This window comes from Rattus norvegicus, chromosome X, assembly GCF_021556685.1.
Source record: "Rattus norvegicus strain SHRSP/BbbUtx chromosome X, alternate assembly SHRSP_T2T, whole genome shotgun sequence".
Lineage (NCBI taxonomy): Eukaryota > Metazoa > Chordata > Mammalia > Rodentia > Muridae > Rattus > Rattus norvegicus.
The window spans coordinates 142,388,034-142,405,222 of NC_141554.1; the positions used below are offsets into that span (position 1 = coordinate 142,388,034).

At 40.3% G+C, this 17,189-nt stretch overlaps 1 protein-coding gene across 1 annotated transcript; it reads right to left on the bottom strand.

Annotated features, from left to right (window-relative positions):
• On the bottom strand, nucleotides 1-13,215 carry LOC120099188 (cancer/testis antigen 55-like). Its single transcript, XM_087601026.1, has 5 exons — nucleotides 12,951-13,215; nucleotides 11,739-11,923; nucleotides 1,718-1,862; nucleotides 941-1,053; nucleotides 1-256 (listed from the first exon to the last, which is right to left on the bottom strand). Exons 1-5 carry the CDS (start codon nucleotides 13,030-13,032, stop codon nucleotides 62-64), a joined length of 720 nt encoding a protein of 239 aa, XP_087457152.1. The 5' UTR covers nucleotides 13,033-13,215; the 3' UTR covers nucleotides 1-61.
• Between the last annotated feature and the right edge of the window lie 3,974 nt (nucleotides 13,216-17,189).

Consider the following 17,189-nt stretch of genomic DNA (forward strand, 5'->3'; position numbering starts at 1 on the left):
CAACATTATTTTATTAAACCAGAACCTTGGGCATAAGCCGGAAAGCGAATTGTAGGTCTGGTTAAATCTCCACTTGTACTGGGGTCACTGATACTGCCCTCAGTGAACAATGTTGCTGGATACTGTCGACAGCGACCACATCTACAATGTCGTATAATCCAGGTGTATACCCGGAAGGTATCTGGAGAGAGTCGAGGGTGAAAAAGACTCTGGCTTCCACCATGCCATTTCTTCCATCAATGCTAGAAATATAGACCTGCAATGTTGAGAAAGATGGCTATGAGTCTGGGGAAGCATGTAATCCACAACAGATAGTCCTGCACACACCCCCAGACACCCAGTTCCAATCAGCAGGCCCCTCACCTCATCATGAGCTCATGCTATACCTTCCTGACTTTTCAACTCATTCTCAGGCTGTCCTACAATGAATGCTTTCACCGCCTTCATCAGCAGGCTGAACACCTCAAAACCAATGCACTCAACATTTCCCCACGATGTCTTCACAGCCAAGATGATCTCTAACTGTTGTCCACAGAGCAGCATAACATCAAGGAAAGCACACACCTTATGGATTGAGCACTTAAGCACACGCGCACACACACACACACACACACACACACACACACACAGAGACATATAGACGCAAAGACACACAAGAAAAGATACACATACACACACAGACCAACACACATACACAAACACAGATACACACACACAAAGACACACACACAACTACACACACACACTCACACACACACACACTCACACACACCTTCTATATTATCCTCTCCATATTTACTTTTCAATCAGTGGACAATAGTGTCCACTCTGCAGAAGACTTACAGCCAAAAGTACAAAACATAATCCGGGGCAAGAAAGGGATCAGTAAGAAGGAGAGGCAGCTGCCTACTCATGACAAGACGAAATGGAGGTCAATTACCTCATCTATATCCTGAGAGTTGAGGGGGCTCACAGAGTGGATATTGATGTTTGAAGTGCCTGCATTCATGGAATACTCAACCAGTACCAAGTCTCCTTTGAAAGGTTTGAATGCTAAAACAGCCAAGAAGGGGAGAATTGTTAAGTAGTAATACAGTCATATCACATTTTCTAGGTTCTTCCTCACTGCCATGTGCTGACCAACATTTCCTGAATGTAAAGAAATTCCTCAAATACTAAGATACTGTAAGTATCTTCCTACAGGAAGGGAAGCAGAAAGCCCTTTAAACACTGGTTCATTTACAATGATGCATTTATTCATCAGGCATTAAGAGAGACATGTATGGTACAAGTATTTTCAAGATAAATCACTTATACTTATATAATGCCATCATTGAATAGATTTTGAATGTATCCCAGGGAAGTGGCACAAAGATGAGAATCTCAGCAGTCAGAAGCATAATGGATGGGTTTCCTACTCTCGTACACAATTCTCGATACATATGAGTTTCCCATACTTTTGAGAACCCTATGTGAAAAACCAAAGTTAAAAAATGTTGCAGCCAATGAAATCAACTGAGTCAGGGAATCCACGTGGACATGTGATGACGGTTGTCACAGGGGACAGGATCTCTAGGTGGTATTTAAAATACTGTCCTTTCCCCCTGTATTTTACATTACTTTCAACTTCAAGGATGCTTCCCACACTCTCAAGAGCTTTTAACCCAAGCCAATACTTTTATTTCTTGCTCTATGTTTCTAAAGCTATAAGTCCTACCGCCAGAAAAGAGGTATAATGGGAAAGACACGTCGTCGCTGATATACACGTCTTCTTCAGTTACAGAGGTGACACATCTAATACAAAGTCTTCTGCCAAGTTTTGACGGCTCACTGCCCTCAGGAAGATCATTCATAGCTTTCACCTATGAGAGGAGACATTGATTGCAGGTGAAATAAAAATATCATGCAGGAGATTGTAGCCATACCAAGGATTCCCCATGAAAGCAACATTCTACTAATTAGTACCTAAGACACTTGTAGGGATACTTTGATGAAATAGTGCTATGTCAGAGAAAATGGGTTTTATTATGCATGCCAGAAACATTCCTCCTGCTGCAGAAATTCCTTATACAACTGTTCTCCAACCTAACATTTCCCGTTGAAAATATATTATGGAATGAGATGAGGACAGAAATCATGTCTGTGCTTGCTTCCTAGATTTCTAACTGTCTTTCAATAGGGAGTGCCATACCTATGTTTAATGCACCCACAAACTTAGCTTCTGACTTTAGAATAGAGTACATTTACTATTCAAGTACTCAAAATTCAATACTGCAAAATACATTTAAAATATACTTATACACAATGTGCAATCATGGCTGTAATAAACTAGAGAAAAATTTTGCACATTTATACAGAAGAAAACAGACTGAGACACACTGTGGGGGACAACCTGGGGTAGCTTTACTGTGCATGTGAAGGAACAAAACTGTGTTGCCTGTGAGATGGGTGTGACCAGAATTAAATCAACAGAGACAAGAATGAGCAGCACAGCATTGGAGAAAAAAGGAAAACATGCTTTTCCCTATCAGGATCTGGGAGCAGGAATTTATCATGAAGTGGGAGAAGCAACCACCATCAGAAGATTTTTCAATGACAAATCATGCAATGCAGGCCCCACGGTCTGAGGGAATACTATTCTTCTGAATTATCAGAGATAACGAACGTTAGAGGAAGTAGTATAACTTTGAATCTTTCTTCATGAAGCAGAAGAACATTCTTTACACGAAAGTAGAATATTCACTTGAGCACAAAGCAGAAAAGCATCTCCCACAAACCATCCTGGACAATTACATTATCCAGAAACAGTGACTGAGTCTCCATTTGAAAATGGAAACTGAACATTGTTCGTGTTATTAAAATAGTGCATGAAGACTCACAAAAGGACAGCAGAGAGAGACATCTGGAATCACAGTTGGTACACACATGTTAATTAGTGAGCTGCATTCCTCGTTGTTCGATATTTAGTTTGGATGCACTCATCAAGTATAGAGGGGAAGAATGATGAGAGCTGATGTTCTATGATCATTGAGGAAGCTTAAGACACTAATGTCAATGGCTGTTTGCAACATCTAAACAATTGCTGTTGCCACCTCTCACGCGATGTATGGCTACTTAAGAGTACTCATGGGATGGTGCTTTTCATAGGATCACTTGCACTGAGTGGTGAAGAGCTTAGAACCTATCTGACCACTCACTAATTCTGTCACTCTGCTGCCAGATGAGCATCACAGACTTTGACCATTCTTCATTCTGACCCTCCACTAATCCATAGACATACGGTACCCTAAGGAATTTCTCAGTTCCCGTGGCAGACTTAGATTCTCCCAGCTCTCATTGTTCAACACAGAGATACCACTAACAATCGTGGCAAACCACACAGACAGATTCCAAGACTAAGAAAGGCCCTAAGATACTGTTAATCCCTGAAAACCAAATGAAGTAGAGTGGAGGATTCATTTCAGAGTATAGCACCACTTGCAGACATTTGGAAAGCAATGTGCATGCACACTTAGGTCAAATGTTCTTGTGCCAATATGTGTATAACATCCTCAAACCATAGGAGTGAAACTAGACACTGTCCATGAGGCCTGTAATTCCAGCAATTAGGAGCCAGGAACTAGGAAGACGGCTGCAGGTTGCAGGCTACCCAGGGTTCCATCTACCTTGGACTTATAATGTACAGAGTACTAACTCATTGCATAACATTGAAATATATGAAAAACAAAATTCATCATGGGTTGTTTATTTAAACAAAGCCTTGAATTGTATACCTGGCTCACCATAACTTATCATGTAAACCAGTCTGGCCCTGAACTCACAAAGATTCCAAATGCCTCTGCCTCCTAAAGACATGTACCACGATGCAAGTTTTGAATTGACTTTGATTTAACAATTCGGGTTACAATCAAAAGATAGAAAGAATATGCTTCTAATATAGGAAGAATATATGTGAAAGCAAAAAAAAAGTGGTATTCCTTAAAATAACAAATTATATGCACCTCTTCTATAATAAAGATATTTTCCTGTAATACAGAAAGATCTATGATGGGAAATCTGTACCCTAATCCCATGTGTGATATATCTGGACTCTCAGAAGTCAGGATACTCCTGAGAGCTCAGGGGAGACCTATTGTGCTCACACTTATGACACAAGAGGAACCTGCCTAGTGCCTTCTTTGCTCTCTGGGCACAGGAACCTAGGACCAGGCACGGGGAGGACCTTTCTGGTTTCAGCATGAGCCCAGAGCTGAAAGCCAGTTGTCAGGAGTACCTACGCATATAAGAATAGTAGGTATAGAAGAGAACAAAGATTCCCATACGAAAGGGCCAGTAAATATGGTCAACAAAATTATACAAGAAAACTTCCTCTACCTAAAAAAGAGATCCTCATAAACATACAACAAGGCTACCGAACTCTGGATAGATTGGACCATTAAAGTATTTCCTCCTGTCACATACATAATAGTCAAAATAGTAAATTCAAAGAAACCCAAAGAAGTAAGTTTAAAATCAGTAAGGGGAAAAGGTCAAGTAACATATAAAGGCAGATCTATCAGAATTATACCAGTCTTCTCACCAGAGACTATGAAAGCCAGAAGATCCTGGGTGATGTCCTCTTTTGACGAATCCACCCATACAAAGCATAATAAATACAAAATCCCAACAAAAGGAGGAAGCTACACCATAGAAAAAGGAAGGAAATAATCTCCTTGAAACAAATCCCAAAGGAGAGAGGCATACAAACTTAATTCCACCTCTAACAATAAAACCAACAGATAACAACAATCACTATTCCTTAATATCTCTTAACATTAATGGACTCAATTACCGAATGAAAAGACATATACTAACAGACTAGATACTGAAACAGGACCCAGAATTTTGTTACATACAGTAAACAGGCCTCAGTGACAAAGGCAGCCACTACATTGGATTAAAAGGCTGAAAAAACAATTTCACAAGCAAATGGTCCAAAGAAATAGCCTGGAGTAGCCATTCCAATGTCAAATAAAATTGATTTACAACCAAAAGTTATCAAAAAAGTGAAGGAAGAACACTTCCTATTCATCAAAGGTAAAATCAACCAAGAGCGACCCTAAATCCTAAATATTCATGCTGCAAATGCAAGGACACCTACATTCATAAACGAAACTTTACTAAATCTGAAAGCACACATTGCCCCTCATACAATAAGAGTAGGAGATTTCAACACCCCACTCTCAACAATGGACAGGTTATAGACACAGAAATTAAACAGAGACTTAGAGAAACTAACAGAAGTTCTGAACTGCATGGATTTAATAGATTGTTATAGAACATTTCATCCCAAACCAAAAGAATATACCTTCTTCTTGGCACCTCATGAAGCCTTCTCCGAAAGTAACCATATAATAGGTCACAAAAAAAGCATTAACACATACAAGAAGATGAAAATATTCCCATGCATCATACCAGATCACCAACGACTAAGGCTGGTTTTCAATAACAACAATAACCACAGACAGCCCACATACACATGGAAATTGAACAACGCACTACCCAATGTTATGGAAGAAATAAAGAAGGAAATTAAAAACTTTTTAGAATTTAATGAGAATGAAGGCACAACACACCCAAACTTATGGGACACAATGAAAGCAACACTAAGAGGAAAAGACATATCTCTGAGTGTCTTGAAAAGAAACGTGAGAGAGCATACATAAGCAGTTTAACAGCACAGCTAAAAGCTCTAGAACCAAAAGAAGCAAGTACACCCAAGAGGAGTAAAAGTCAGGAAATAATCAAAATCTGGGCTGAAATCAACAAAGTAGAAACAAAACGCACTACACAAAGAATCAACAAAACCAGGAGCTGGTTCTTTGGGGAAATCAAGCATACAGATAAACACTTAGTTAGACTAACCAGAGGGCACAGAGAGTGTGTCCAAATTAACACAGTCAGAAATGAAAACAACAGAAACTGAGGAAATTCAACAAATCTTCAGATCCTACTACAAAAGCCTTTATACAACTAAACTGGAAAATCTGGATGGAACAGACAATTTTCTAGACAGATACCAGGTATCAAAGTTAAATCACGCCCAGCTAAACCATCTAAAAATCCCATAACCCCTAAAGAAATAGAAGCAGTTATTAAAAATCTCCCACCCAAAAATAGCCAGGATCAGTTGGGATTACTGCAGAATTCTATCAGACCTTCATAGAAGACCTAATACCAATACTCTCAAAACAAAATAGAAACAGAAGGAGCACTATCCAATTCCTTCTATGAAGCCACAATTATAATTATATGTAAACCACACAAAGATCCAACAAAGAAAATGAACTTCTGACCAATTTCCCTTATGAATACTGTCGCAAAGATACTCAATACAATTCTTGCAAACCAAATCCAAGAACACATCAGAGCAATCATCAAACATGATCAAAAAGGCTTCATTCCAGGGATGCAGGGATGGTTCAATATATGGAAATCCATCAATGTAGTCCACTATGTAACAAACTCAAAGAAAAACCACATCGCCATTTCATTAGAAACTGAGAAATCATTTGACAAACTATTCCACCCGCTTCATGATAAAAGCCTACTAAAGATCAGGAATTCAAGGCCATACCTAAACACAGTAAAAGACATATACAGCAATCCAGTGGCCAACATCAATCTAAATGGAGAGAAAATTGAAGCAATCCCACTAAAATCAGGGACTAGACAAAGCTGCACACTCTCTCCCTAGTTATTCAATATAGTACTCCAAGTCCTTACTAGAACAATCAGAAATCAAAAGGAGGTCAAATGGATACAAATGTGAACAAAGGAGTCAAAATATCATTATTTGCATGTGATATGAATGTATACGTAAATGACCCTAATAGTTCCACCAGAGAACTACCAAGCCTGATAAACAACTTCATCAACGTGACTGGATATAAAATTACCTTAAGCAAATCCTTAGCCTTTCTCTCCTCAGAGGATAGACAGGCTAAGTAAGAAGTTTTGGAAATGACACCCATCACCATACTTCAAAATAACATAAAATACCTCGGTATGATTCTAAACAAGCGTGTGAAAAACCTGTAAGACCAGAAATTCAAGTCTCTGAAGAAATAAATTGAGGAATATCTTAGAAGATGGGAAGCCTTCCTATGCTCATGGATTGGCAGGATTGATATAGTAAAAATGGCCATTTTGCCAAAAGCAATCTGCAGATTCAATGCAATCCCCATCAAAATACCAACTCAGTACTTCATAGAGTTAGACAGAACAATTTGCAAATTCCTTTGGGATAACAAAAAACCCAGGATAGCAAAAACTATACTCAACAATAAAAGAACTTCTGGAAGAATCACCATCACTGACCTCAAGTAGTATTACACAGCAATAGTGATAAAAATCGTATGGTATTGGTACAGAGACAGGCATACCGATCAGTGCAATAGAATTGAAGACCAGAAATGAACACACTAAACTACGGTTAATTGATCTTTGATAAAGATGCTTAAACCATTGAATGGAAAAAAGATAGCATTTTCAACAAATGGTTCGGGTTAAAATGGAGGTCAGCAGGTAGAAGAATGCAAATTGATCCACTCTTATCGCCCTGTACAAAGCTCAAGTCAAAGTGGACCAAAGACTTCCATAAAACCAGATACACTCAAAATAATAGAAAAAAGTGGAGAAGGGTCTGGAACACTTGGAAACCGGGGAAATTTTCCTGAATAAAACACCAATGACTTATGCTTTAATATCAAGTATCAATGAAAGGGAATATTATAAAACTGCTAAGCTTCTGTAAGACAAAGGATGCTCTCATTAGGACAAAATAGCAACCAACATATTGGGAAATGTTCTTCACCGATCCTATATCCAATAGAGGAGTAATATCAAAATGTACAAAGAACTCAAGAAGTTAGACTCCAGAGAACCAAATAACCCTATTAAAATGGGGTTTAGAGTTAAACAAAGAATTCACAGCTGAGGAGTACTAAATGGCTGCTAAGTACCTAAAGAAATGTTCAACGTCCTTTGTCATCAGGGAAATGCAAATCAAAACCATCCTGAGATTACACCTCACATCAGTCAGAATAGGTAAGGTCAAAAACTCAGGTGACAGCAGATGCTGGCCAGGATGGGAAAAAAGAGGAATACTCCTCCACTGGTGGTTGGGTTGCAAACTGGTACAACTACTCTGGAAATGAGTCTGGAGTTTCCTCAGAAAATTGGACTTTGCACTACCTGAGGAAGAGCTATACCTCTCCTAGGCATATACCCAAATTATGCTCCAACATACAACAAAGTCACATGTTCCAATATGTTCATAGCAGCCATATTCATAAAATCCAGAGACTGGAAAGAACCCAGAAGTCCTTCAATAGAGTAATGGATATGGAAAAATGGTATGTCTACACAGTGGAATACTACTCAGCAATCAAAACAATGATTCCCTGAAATTCATAGGCAAATTGATTGAACTAGAAAATATAATCCTGAGTGAGGTAACCCAATCACAAAAGAAGACACATTGTATGCACTCACTGATAAGTGGATATTAGCCGAAAAGTTTGAATTCACCAAGATACAAACCCCAGACCACATGAAGCTCAAGAAGAAGTACAACCAATGTGTGGATGCTTCAGCTCTTCTTAAATGGAGGAACAGAAATATTCATAGGAGGGGATGTGGAGACAAAGTTTGGAGCAGAGATTGAAGGAATGGACATTCAGGGCCTGCCCCACCTGGGGATCCAGCCCACTTATATCCCAAATGTAGACAATGTTGATGAAGCCAAGAAGTGCATGCTGATGTTAGCCTGATATAGCTATGTCCTGAGAGGCTCAGCCAGAGCATGTCAAAAACAGAGGCAAATATTAGCAACAATCCATGGAACTTAGAACTGCTGGAGGAATTAAAGAAAGGATTTAGGGGCCTGAAGATTTTTCTAATCCCATAAGAACAACAACAAAACCAACCAAGCAGAGTTCCCAGGGTCTAAACCAATCCCCAAAGATTACACATGGACAGACCCAGGTCTCTAGCTGCATATGTATTAGAAGGTGGCCTTATATATATGCATGCTAGATAAGATTGAAGAAGTTAAGAAAGTGCATGTTGACAGGAGTGGGATATAGATGTCTCCTGAGAGACGCAGCCAGAGCATGTCAAATACTGATGCGAATGCTAGCAGCAAACCATTGAACTGAGAATAGGATCCTCATTGGAGGAATTAGAGAAAGGATTGAAAGAGCTGAAGGGACTTATAAGCCAGTAAGTATAAAAATACCAACCAACCAGAGCTCTTAAGGACTAAACAACTACCCAAAGGCTATACATGGACTGACCCATGGCTCTAGCTGCAGATGTAGCAGAGCATGACCTTGTTGGGCACCAATCAAAGGCGAAGCCCTTGGTCCTGCTGAGGATGGACCTCTCTTTGTAGGGGAAAGTGGGGGGGAGGGTGCAGCAAGGGGGATTAATGGGGAGGGGAACTCCCTTATAGAAGAAGGGGACAGGGATGAGATAGGAGGCTTATGTCCAGGAAACCGGGAAAGGGCATAACATTTGAAATGTAAATAAAAAATTTCCAATATAAAAAAATTCTGTCGGTCCCCAGCTCCGAAAAAAAAAAAAAGAACCAAAAAAAAAAATTCTGGAAAAAATTTCTTTTGGATAACTAGGATAAAGAGAGGGCCTTAGGGAATTTCTCTAATTCTGTTTATTTTAGCCCAATTTCTAAAACCACATGAGAAGCAGATAATAGTAAGAATATCTTGAACATTTTAATATTTATATGCAGGTAAGAAACTGATCATTCTTTGTGTTTAATTCTTAAACCTTCCTACAAATGAAATACTTTATAAACCTCATTCTACACTATATGTAGAATAATTTATTAAAGTTCATAGAGTTGTTCAATACATATTCCAAATCAGAATCTGGTGCCTCACATTTCTGAAGCTCCAATAATTCAGGTATCCATGTCTTTCGATGTAAGATATACAAAACAAAAGCAAAGCAAAACAAAACTGCAATAGAATGTAGGAGATATATGATATAGAAGAACCTATAAGTTTTAACTGTAACCTTGCTGATGTAACCTCTACCCCTAAAAAAGTATAAAAACTGCTTGTTATAGCCATTTGGGGTCGCCTTCTAGTTACTCGCCTTAAGGGGCTGATTGAGGGTTGACCCTAATATGCTGGAAAATAAACCTCTTGCATTTGCATGGAACTCTTTTCTTGTTTCTCAGTTGGAGGAGGGGGGTGCCTTCTCCCAGTGGTTCAGACTCACTTTGAGTCTTACAAAACAAAGGAGAGGATTATAACATATGAAAAAACAGACAGCCTAAAGTATGTGAAGCAATTATTCCAGTTAAAAGTGTTGGAAATATGTTTGCAATTTTGTTATTCAGGCTAGTATGTTGAGGTTTAATGAAAAATTCATGAAGACTGGTCATTTTTTGAGATAAATTGACTGATCACCTAATGTGTAGTAGGATGAAATTGTATCCAGTGATATGTATAAGGAAGGGTTGTTGTTAAGTTTGGTACTATACAAATTACATTGTGAAGTTATTCCTTCCTATCTATCATCTCCAAAACCTAGTTTTGTTCCGTCTTTTTCTGTATTTGTAGATAATCAACAACAATAGAAAATATATGAGTTTGCTGCAGGAACCATTCCTCCTTATCATTGCTTATAATGTGACAGTTGATAATATATTCAAAATACATAGTTAATTAAATAACTGTGGTACTCTTGATATGCTTCAAGCATGTTTACATTGGGCAAAGACAAAGAAGTAGGCTTAGGCAAGAATTTGACATTGGGTTAGGACAAGACTCAAGATGAATACAACTGAGGAATGTGCTCTTTGTATCCTGATCATCTTTGTAATGTCCGGAATACAGTAATTCAGAGACCTTTGTTTATGCTTTCTTTGTCCCTTAACTACTTTGTCTATGCCTTGGAACTGACCCTATTCTTTGCATGTACCTAGAATGATAAAAAAGCAAACTTGGAGAAATTAAATGTACACCAGTATTTGCTGACATACAAAAAAAAAGTCTAAGATTGGTTGAATAATTGAAAAGTGCAAAATTCCTTTTTTATACTTCAGGTTTTTAGCAAACTTGGAAAAACAAAATACATAAATGTCAGTTTCAGTTCTCAAATTGCCAATATCTTCTCTATAATTATAATAACGACAATGACAAAAAGAACAAAAACTACTACTTCTAATGTGTTGGTGTTTATCAACATGGATAAAAGGCTTTTCTGTAGCCTATGGCTGAGCCTATTAATTAGAAAAGTATAGCCAAAAATTATCAGAGAATAGATATTGATATACAAATATCTGAGCTGATTATGTTTATAGAGCTAAGTCTTCCAAAAATCTAGACCAGAAATTTGCTGTACATTAAATACATCTTGAATATTGTATAACATATTGATATTAAAGTTTATCACAATAATTATATCTGTTCGAATTCATAGAAGCGAAAGAGCTTCTTACTCAGAAGGGAAGAGGATTATATGAAATCCAATAATTATCATTGTGTAACACATTTAAATATGAAAGAGAACTGAAATCAGTCTTTAGGAACAGAAATAAAAAGATACTGCAACCACATAGAAGAAGCCCATTAATCTCACCCCATATTTACATTCGTGTTTCTTTAATCCAAGAGAGATAACAAAATCCCCTTAGGTTAAGGTACTCTGGATAAATTCGGCCATACCTTGATTGCTTTCAGGGTATGAGTTACTTCATCTTGTTCCACAAGGGCAAGGACATTGGTCCCGATCTTCAGAGGCACATTGTCACTGATTACCTCCACGTTGAAGAGGATGGAGTCATTGATCCAGCCATAGTAATTGCACAGAGAGGTGACCACTCCCTGAATAGACTTCAACTTGGTGTTATCTACGACACAGGTAAACAAAGGTGACACTGGTTCATGTCAAATGCAAGCACCCACTACATGCATCAGCTCCGGCCTCCAGATTCCTGCTCTGTTTGAATTCCAGCTCTGACTTCCTTCAGTGATAAAGTGTGATGTGGTACCACAAGCCAAATAAACCCTTTCCTTCCCGGGATGCTCTGGCCATAGTGTAGCATCACAGCATTAGTAACACCAATACTCCACCCGTGTACACATGAGCACAAAGCATCACTTCACTGACCGTAACACAGCAGCCATCTCTGCATCCCAAGGTTGTGAGTACTCAATCGCACCTCCATGGCACCTATTTGAGCTGTGGGTGACCTGTCTCACTAAGCATTCAAGTGCTGGGTTCATCTACTGCTCAGGAAGGCCCTTTAAACTCCCACTCTTACTAGCATTCGCCTCACTCGACAGCAGCAGCAAATCTATAGCCAGAGCCCTAGATTCTTCAACATCGCTTCTGAGAAAGGTTTAAAGATGCGCGGATCTAAGGACACAGTGTCAAATTTCCTTTTGTTCTTCATAAGCATAATGGGTAATGGGTAAGTAATGTTTGAGAGTCTGGCTCGAGTACTCTGCAGGGACAACTGGCCACCGTCCTTTATGGAGTCCCCCTTAGATACCTGCCTCCTGGCTTTAGAACCATGTGTGCATGAAAACCAAGCCTAATTCACTCTCAATGTGCGATGCGCCCCTTCTCTGGGGGATAGACAAAGGCATCTTTCAAGGGCCAGATGCGAAGGCAGAGACAGTACAACCCACAAAGCCTTGTGTCAAGTGTTCTGTGAGTTTGCCAAACACCTTCCCGCTTTGCCATCCAAAGGAGCTTGGGACACAGTTCAGTACTGGCCTTACTCATGGAAACTCAAGGACATCCTCATGTTGAACGGCCACCCAGGATGTCGGCCTGTCCGTCTACACTATTTGTTTCCCAACCTCACCTTAAGGTGGAGGAAAGCCTTTCTGAGGAGTCTCCTCGAGTGGGGGTGTGGGTTACCAGATTACCTTGAGGCTGTTCCTCTGATATTTCTTCAGACGTGTTGCTCCCGTGAAAGAATGTGGATATCCACCGTAGAAGGCTCAACATGGTGATATCACCACCAGCCCAGCCAGTGTCCGAGGCTTACAGATGATTCAGCAGACTTCCTTTGTCTCACTCAGTTTATGGCCCCCGTTCCCCAGCCTCTGTGTGATGGTAGTGAATGGCTAAGACAATGCTCTTAGGAGAGCCAGTGGCAGGGTACCTCCTCACCTACGGCCAGCTTCCCATAAAGCTCCCTCTGCTTCAAAGGCAACCTTTTCCCACTAGTCAGCCAATGAGAGACAATGGTGTTTGTACGTCACTGCTTATATCATTAGCTATAGCCCATGACTGTCACTAGGCAAAGACATTTGGTCCCGCCCACCCATTATGATGGCAACAACAGGAAGGTCTCTGGAAAAGCCGCTTGAGGTTGTAACCTTGCGCACTCAGTTTGTGTATAAGGGCGCAGAATTTTTCTACATTTTCATGACAGGGCCGTGAGGTTGTCTTAGCAGAAACCTTCATATCTGTTCAGCCTATTAAAAATCGCGCCTGCTGATGGAAATAAGCACTAACCAGGAGTCTGGCTAGTTAAGCCACTAGTTGCCTTTAGTGAGGGCAGTGTTCGGTTCCACCACCCACAAGGCAGCTCACAACTGTCTACAATACCAGTTATATTTTTCCAACAGCTATCCCAGTCCCGGAATTCAAGTGGTGCATACATATCCAAACAAACCCACCTATGCAAGCTGGAAACGGTGGCCCATGCCGTCAATGCCCTTAATGACATGTCTCTGGAGATGGGCAAGAGGCATCTATGGGTTTGGGGCTAGCCCTATCTACACAGCAAGTTCCAAGTCAGTCAAAACTTCACAGGGAGACCCTGAGTCAACAAAACAAAACAAAACAAAACAAAACAAAACAAAACAAAACAAAACAAAACAAATCCAAACAAAACAACAGGAAAAAGTTAAACCGATTGATACATAAAAAATATTTTTAAAATGCACTAGCCACTGTTACCTTTAGAATCCTATATAGTGTGTGTGTTGTGTGTGTGTAAATGTGTGTGTGTTTGTATGCAAGAGAGAGAGACAAAGAGAGAGAGACAGTGCGAGACAAGTAGAAGACAAAGAGAGACAGAGAGAGAGAGAGAGAGAGAGAGAGAGAGAGAGAGAGAGGAGAGGTGGGGGGGCGGAGCTAATGAAGCAACAGACTCTATGTGGGCATTTGACACCCAGTGCCCATTTGACCCTCTTAGAAGTGTTTCCAAAACATGGAGAACTCGTAAAGTCAGGTACTGACCCAGGCTGAGCTTGTCAGCTTCCCTCCCTCATATTGTGGCCTGAGTTAGGAGACCTGTGTTTGGCAAAGCCTGAGCCTTTTTCAGGCAGATGTTATATCCCTATGTCTAGAGCAGTTAGAGCAAGGCCTTTGTGCCTTTCACACAGGTGGTTGTGTTGATTGCTGCGAATAGATCATCCCTGTAGTGGAGCTGAGTTGAATCTAGGTGTTAAGGGTTTTTGTTAACTCTTTTACAAAATGTGTAGGGGAAATTTTGAACCTTTAGGAGAGTCCTGTCCAGTTTAGCTGACTAGACTCAATGGACATTGGATCAGTCATTCAAAGGCAAAGATGGATTCTCTAGTGCCAGCAAACTGGAAAAGAAAGCATCCTTAAGGTCCAGCACTGAACTCAATAGACCAAGACAGGGAGCCACAGGCATGATTGAGGACTATCAGCTCACACCTGAAAGGATAGCTTGGAAGTCTCAGCTTGTCCAGATCTCTGTCTAGGCAGAGAAAATTAGACACCTTCATCACCTTACTCCTCAAGAAACTAAAATTTCCCTTGCACCTGCCTACCAATTCAGCTGAAATATCAGCTGAAGAACACTTCCCAGTTCTTCTAGACTCCAAAGTAGAAACTAATCCAGATCTAGGGATTCCTCTCGCCAAGACCCACTTCACTTCTGTCTTCTTTCACAAAGGACCAGGCCTCTGAAAGAGAACCACAAAGAAGAACAACAGAAGACACAAGAAGACAAGATGAAAGCCCTCACATGATGGTTTAACAAGGCGGGGAAAAAATAGGAGGACAAGAATGCCAAAAGCAGGAAAGAGAGTCAGAGACAAACCTGCTCCCGTTGTTAGGCCTCCTACAGAAATGTCAAGCTCTCAACCATCACGTAAATGCTGAGGACCTGATGAAGATGCACACAAGCCCTGTGCTCATTGCTTTCATCCCTGTGAGTCCATATGTGCCCTGCTCAGTTGATTCAGTGGGCTGTGTTCTCTTCCTGTCCCCAATCGCCTTTGACTCTTATATTCTTGTTATCTTTCCTTTGCCACTTCCATGGGCTTCCCTGAGTTCTGAGAGGAGGAATCCTATGCAGATTTGTAAATAATTCTCTCTCCACATGTCTCACTGTGATCTCTGCATCCTCTCCCATTTGCTGCTATAAGAGGTCAGTCTGAGGATTCTGACTGTGCAGGACCTCAATCTACGTGTATAGCAAAATATCACCAAGATAATTTTATTTATTTATTTATTTATTTATTTATTTATTTATTTATTTATTTATTTATTGCTTGACTCTCTTGTTTTGCTCTACCCAAGATCTCTCTGCTATCCCGTCTTCTATTCCTGGCAATCACGATAGTGTAGGGCATGAGCTCCCAATTGTAGTAGGGGTCTCAAGTTAAAGCAGTTGACCACTACCATAAATTCAATGGCAACCATTGCCTCCTTGCAGGCAGATTGTAGATTGAAGGTTTTGCTGCCAGCTTGGTGTCTGAGTTTCTCTTTCAGTAGCCTGCCGAGTACCTCCCTGAATCAAAGAGACTAGAACATAGAAGTGAAGGGTCTGTACAGACACCAGGTTGTCTTTCCTATGTTCATGACCTGTGTAGATGTTGTCCTCTGTAATGGGGTCACCACTGAGCATTTTTGGAAAGTGGTCCTCTGTCCTACCATTAGCTTGGGCCATTTGAGGATCTCAAAAAGATCCCCTTGACCTAAATTTCAACTGAATGCAATCCTAGCCCATCACTGGAAGCCTTGCCTAAGTACAACAGATGGACATTTCAGGCTCCATATCCTCCCAGAGTACGGTCCCTGGTCCCTGTCATTGATTACCACAATTTCCACTGTGCTAGGTTTCTACACTCCTCAACTTTTCCCCAATTCCACCTGACTCTCCCTGCACTCTCTCCCTCTATGCCTTCCCTACAAGCCAATCCCTCATGCTCCTGTCCCCACCACCTCCCAGTACACCCAAAATCTATTCAATTTTCCCTTCCCAGGAAGATGCTCACCTACACCGCTACTCTCCTCCTCTTTATCTAAGATCTCTGGGTCTGAAGACTATCATTTACTTAATAGTTAATATCCATTTATAGGGGAATATATACCATTTTTGTCTTTGTTGGTCTGGGTTAACTCACTCAGGATGATTTTTTTCTAGTTGGATCCATTTACCTCCCAATTTCATGATGTCATATTTAAACAGCTAAATAATACTCCATTGTGTAAATGTACCCTATCTTCCTTATCCATTCTTTAGTTGGGGGACATCTAGGCTGTTTCCTGATTCTGTTATGTATAAAGCCACAATGAACATAGGTGAGCATGTTTTCTTGTGTTAGGACGAAGCATCCTTTGGGAGTATGCCAAACTGTGGCATAGCTGGGTCTTGAGGTAGGCAGATTCCCGATATTCTGAGGAAGCACCATATTGATTTTGATAGTGGCCATATAAAATTGCTGTCTCGCCAGAAATGAATAATTGTTCCCACTGCTTCACATCCTTGCCAGCATGAGCTGTCAGTCAGTTCTGTGTCTGTTCTTAGCCATTCTGACTAATGTAAGAGAGAAACTTAAAGTGGGGACAGCCAGCTTCCCCTAAGGAAGAACCTTAATACAATATCTAAGAGTTTTACAGTTTGCCTTTCTGGAGGGATTCTGTAGAGGAACCAATGGCCTTTTACCAGGGTAACTCTACTGTGAGGGAAGGAAAGACTTCTTGGGTCTACTGGATGCTGATTTTCAATTGAGAATGATTCCAGGGAGACGGCAAGAAATACTGTGGCCTCTAGTTAAAGTATGGGCTTAATGAAAGAAGTAATTAATGGAATTTCAATGTAATATGACTCATAGTATGTCCAGGGGTTTCCTGAAGTCATCCCATGGTTACTTCCTCAGTATTGAAATGTATAATTG

Coding starts and splice junctions, on each gene's coding strand:
- LOC120099188 (XM_087601026.1), bottom strand. CDS start 13,032: ATGTTGAGCCTTCTACGGTGGATATCCACATTCTTTCACGGGAGCAAC. Junction 1,054..1,717: donor ATTATACCTCTTTTCTGGCG/GTAGGACTTATA, acceptor TGGCTGTTTTAG/CATTCAAACCTTTCAAAGGA. Junction 257..940: donor ACTCTCAGGATATAGATGAG/GTAATTGACCTC, acceptor TCAACATTGCAG/GTCTATATTTCTAGCATTGA.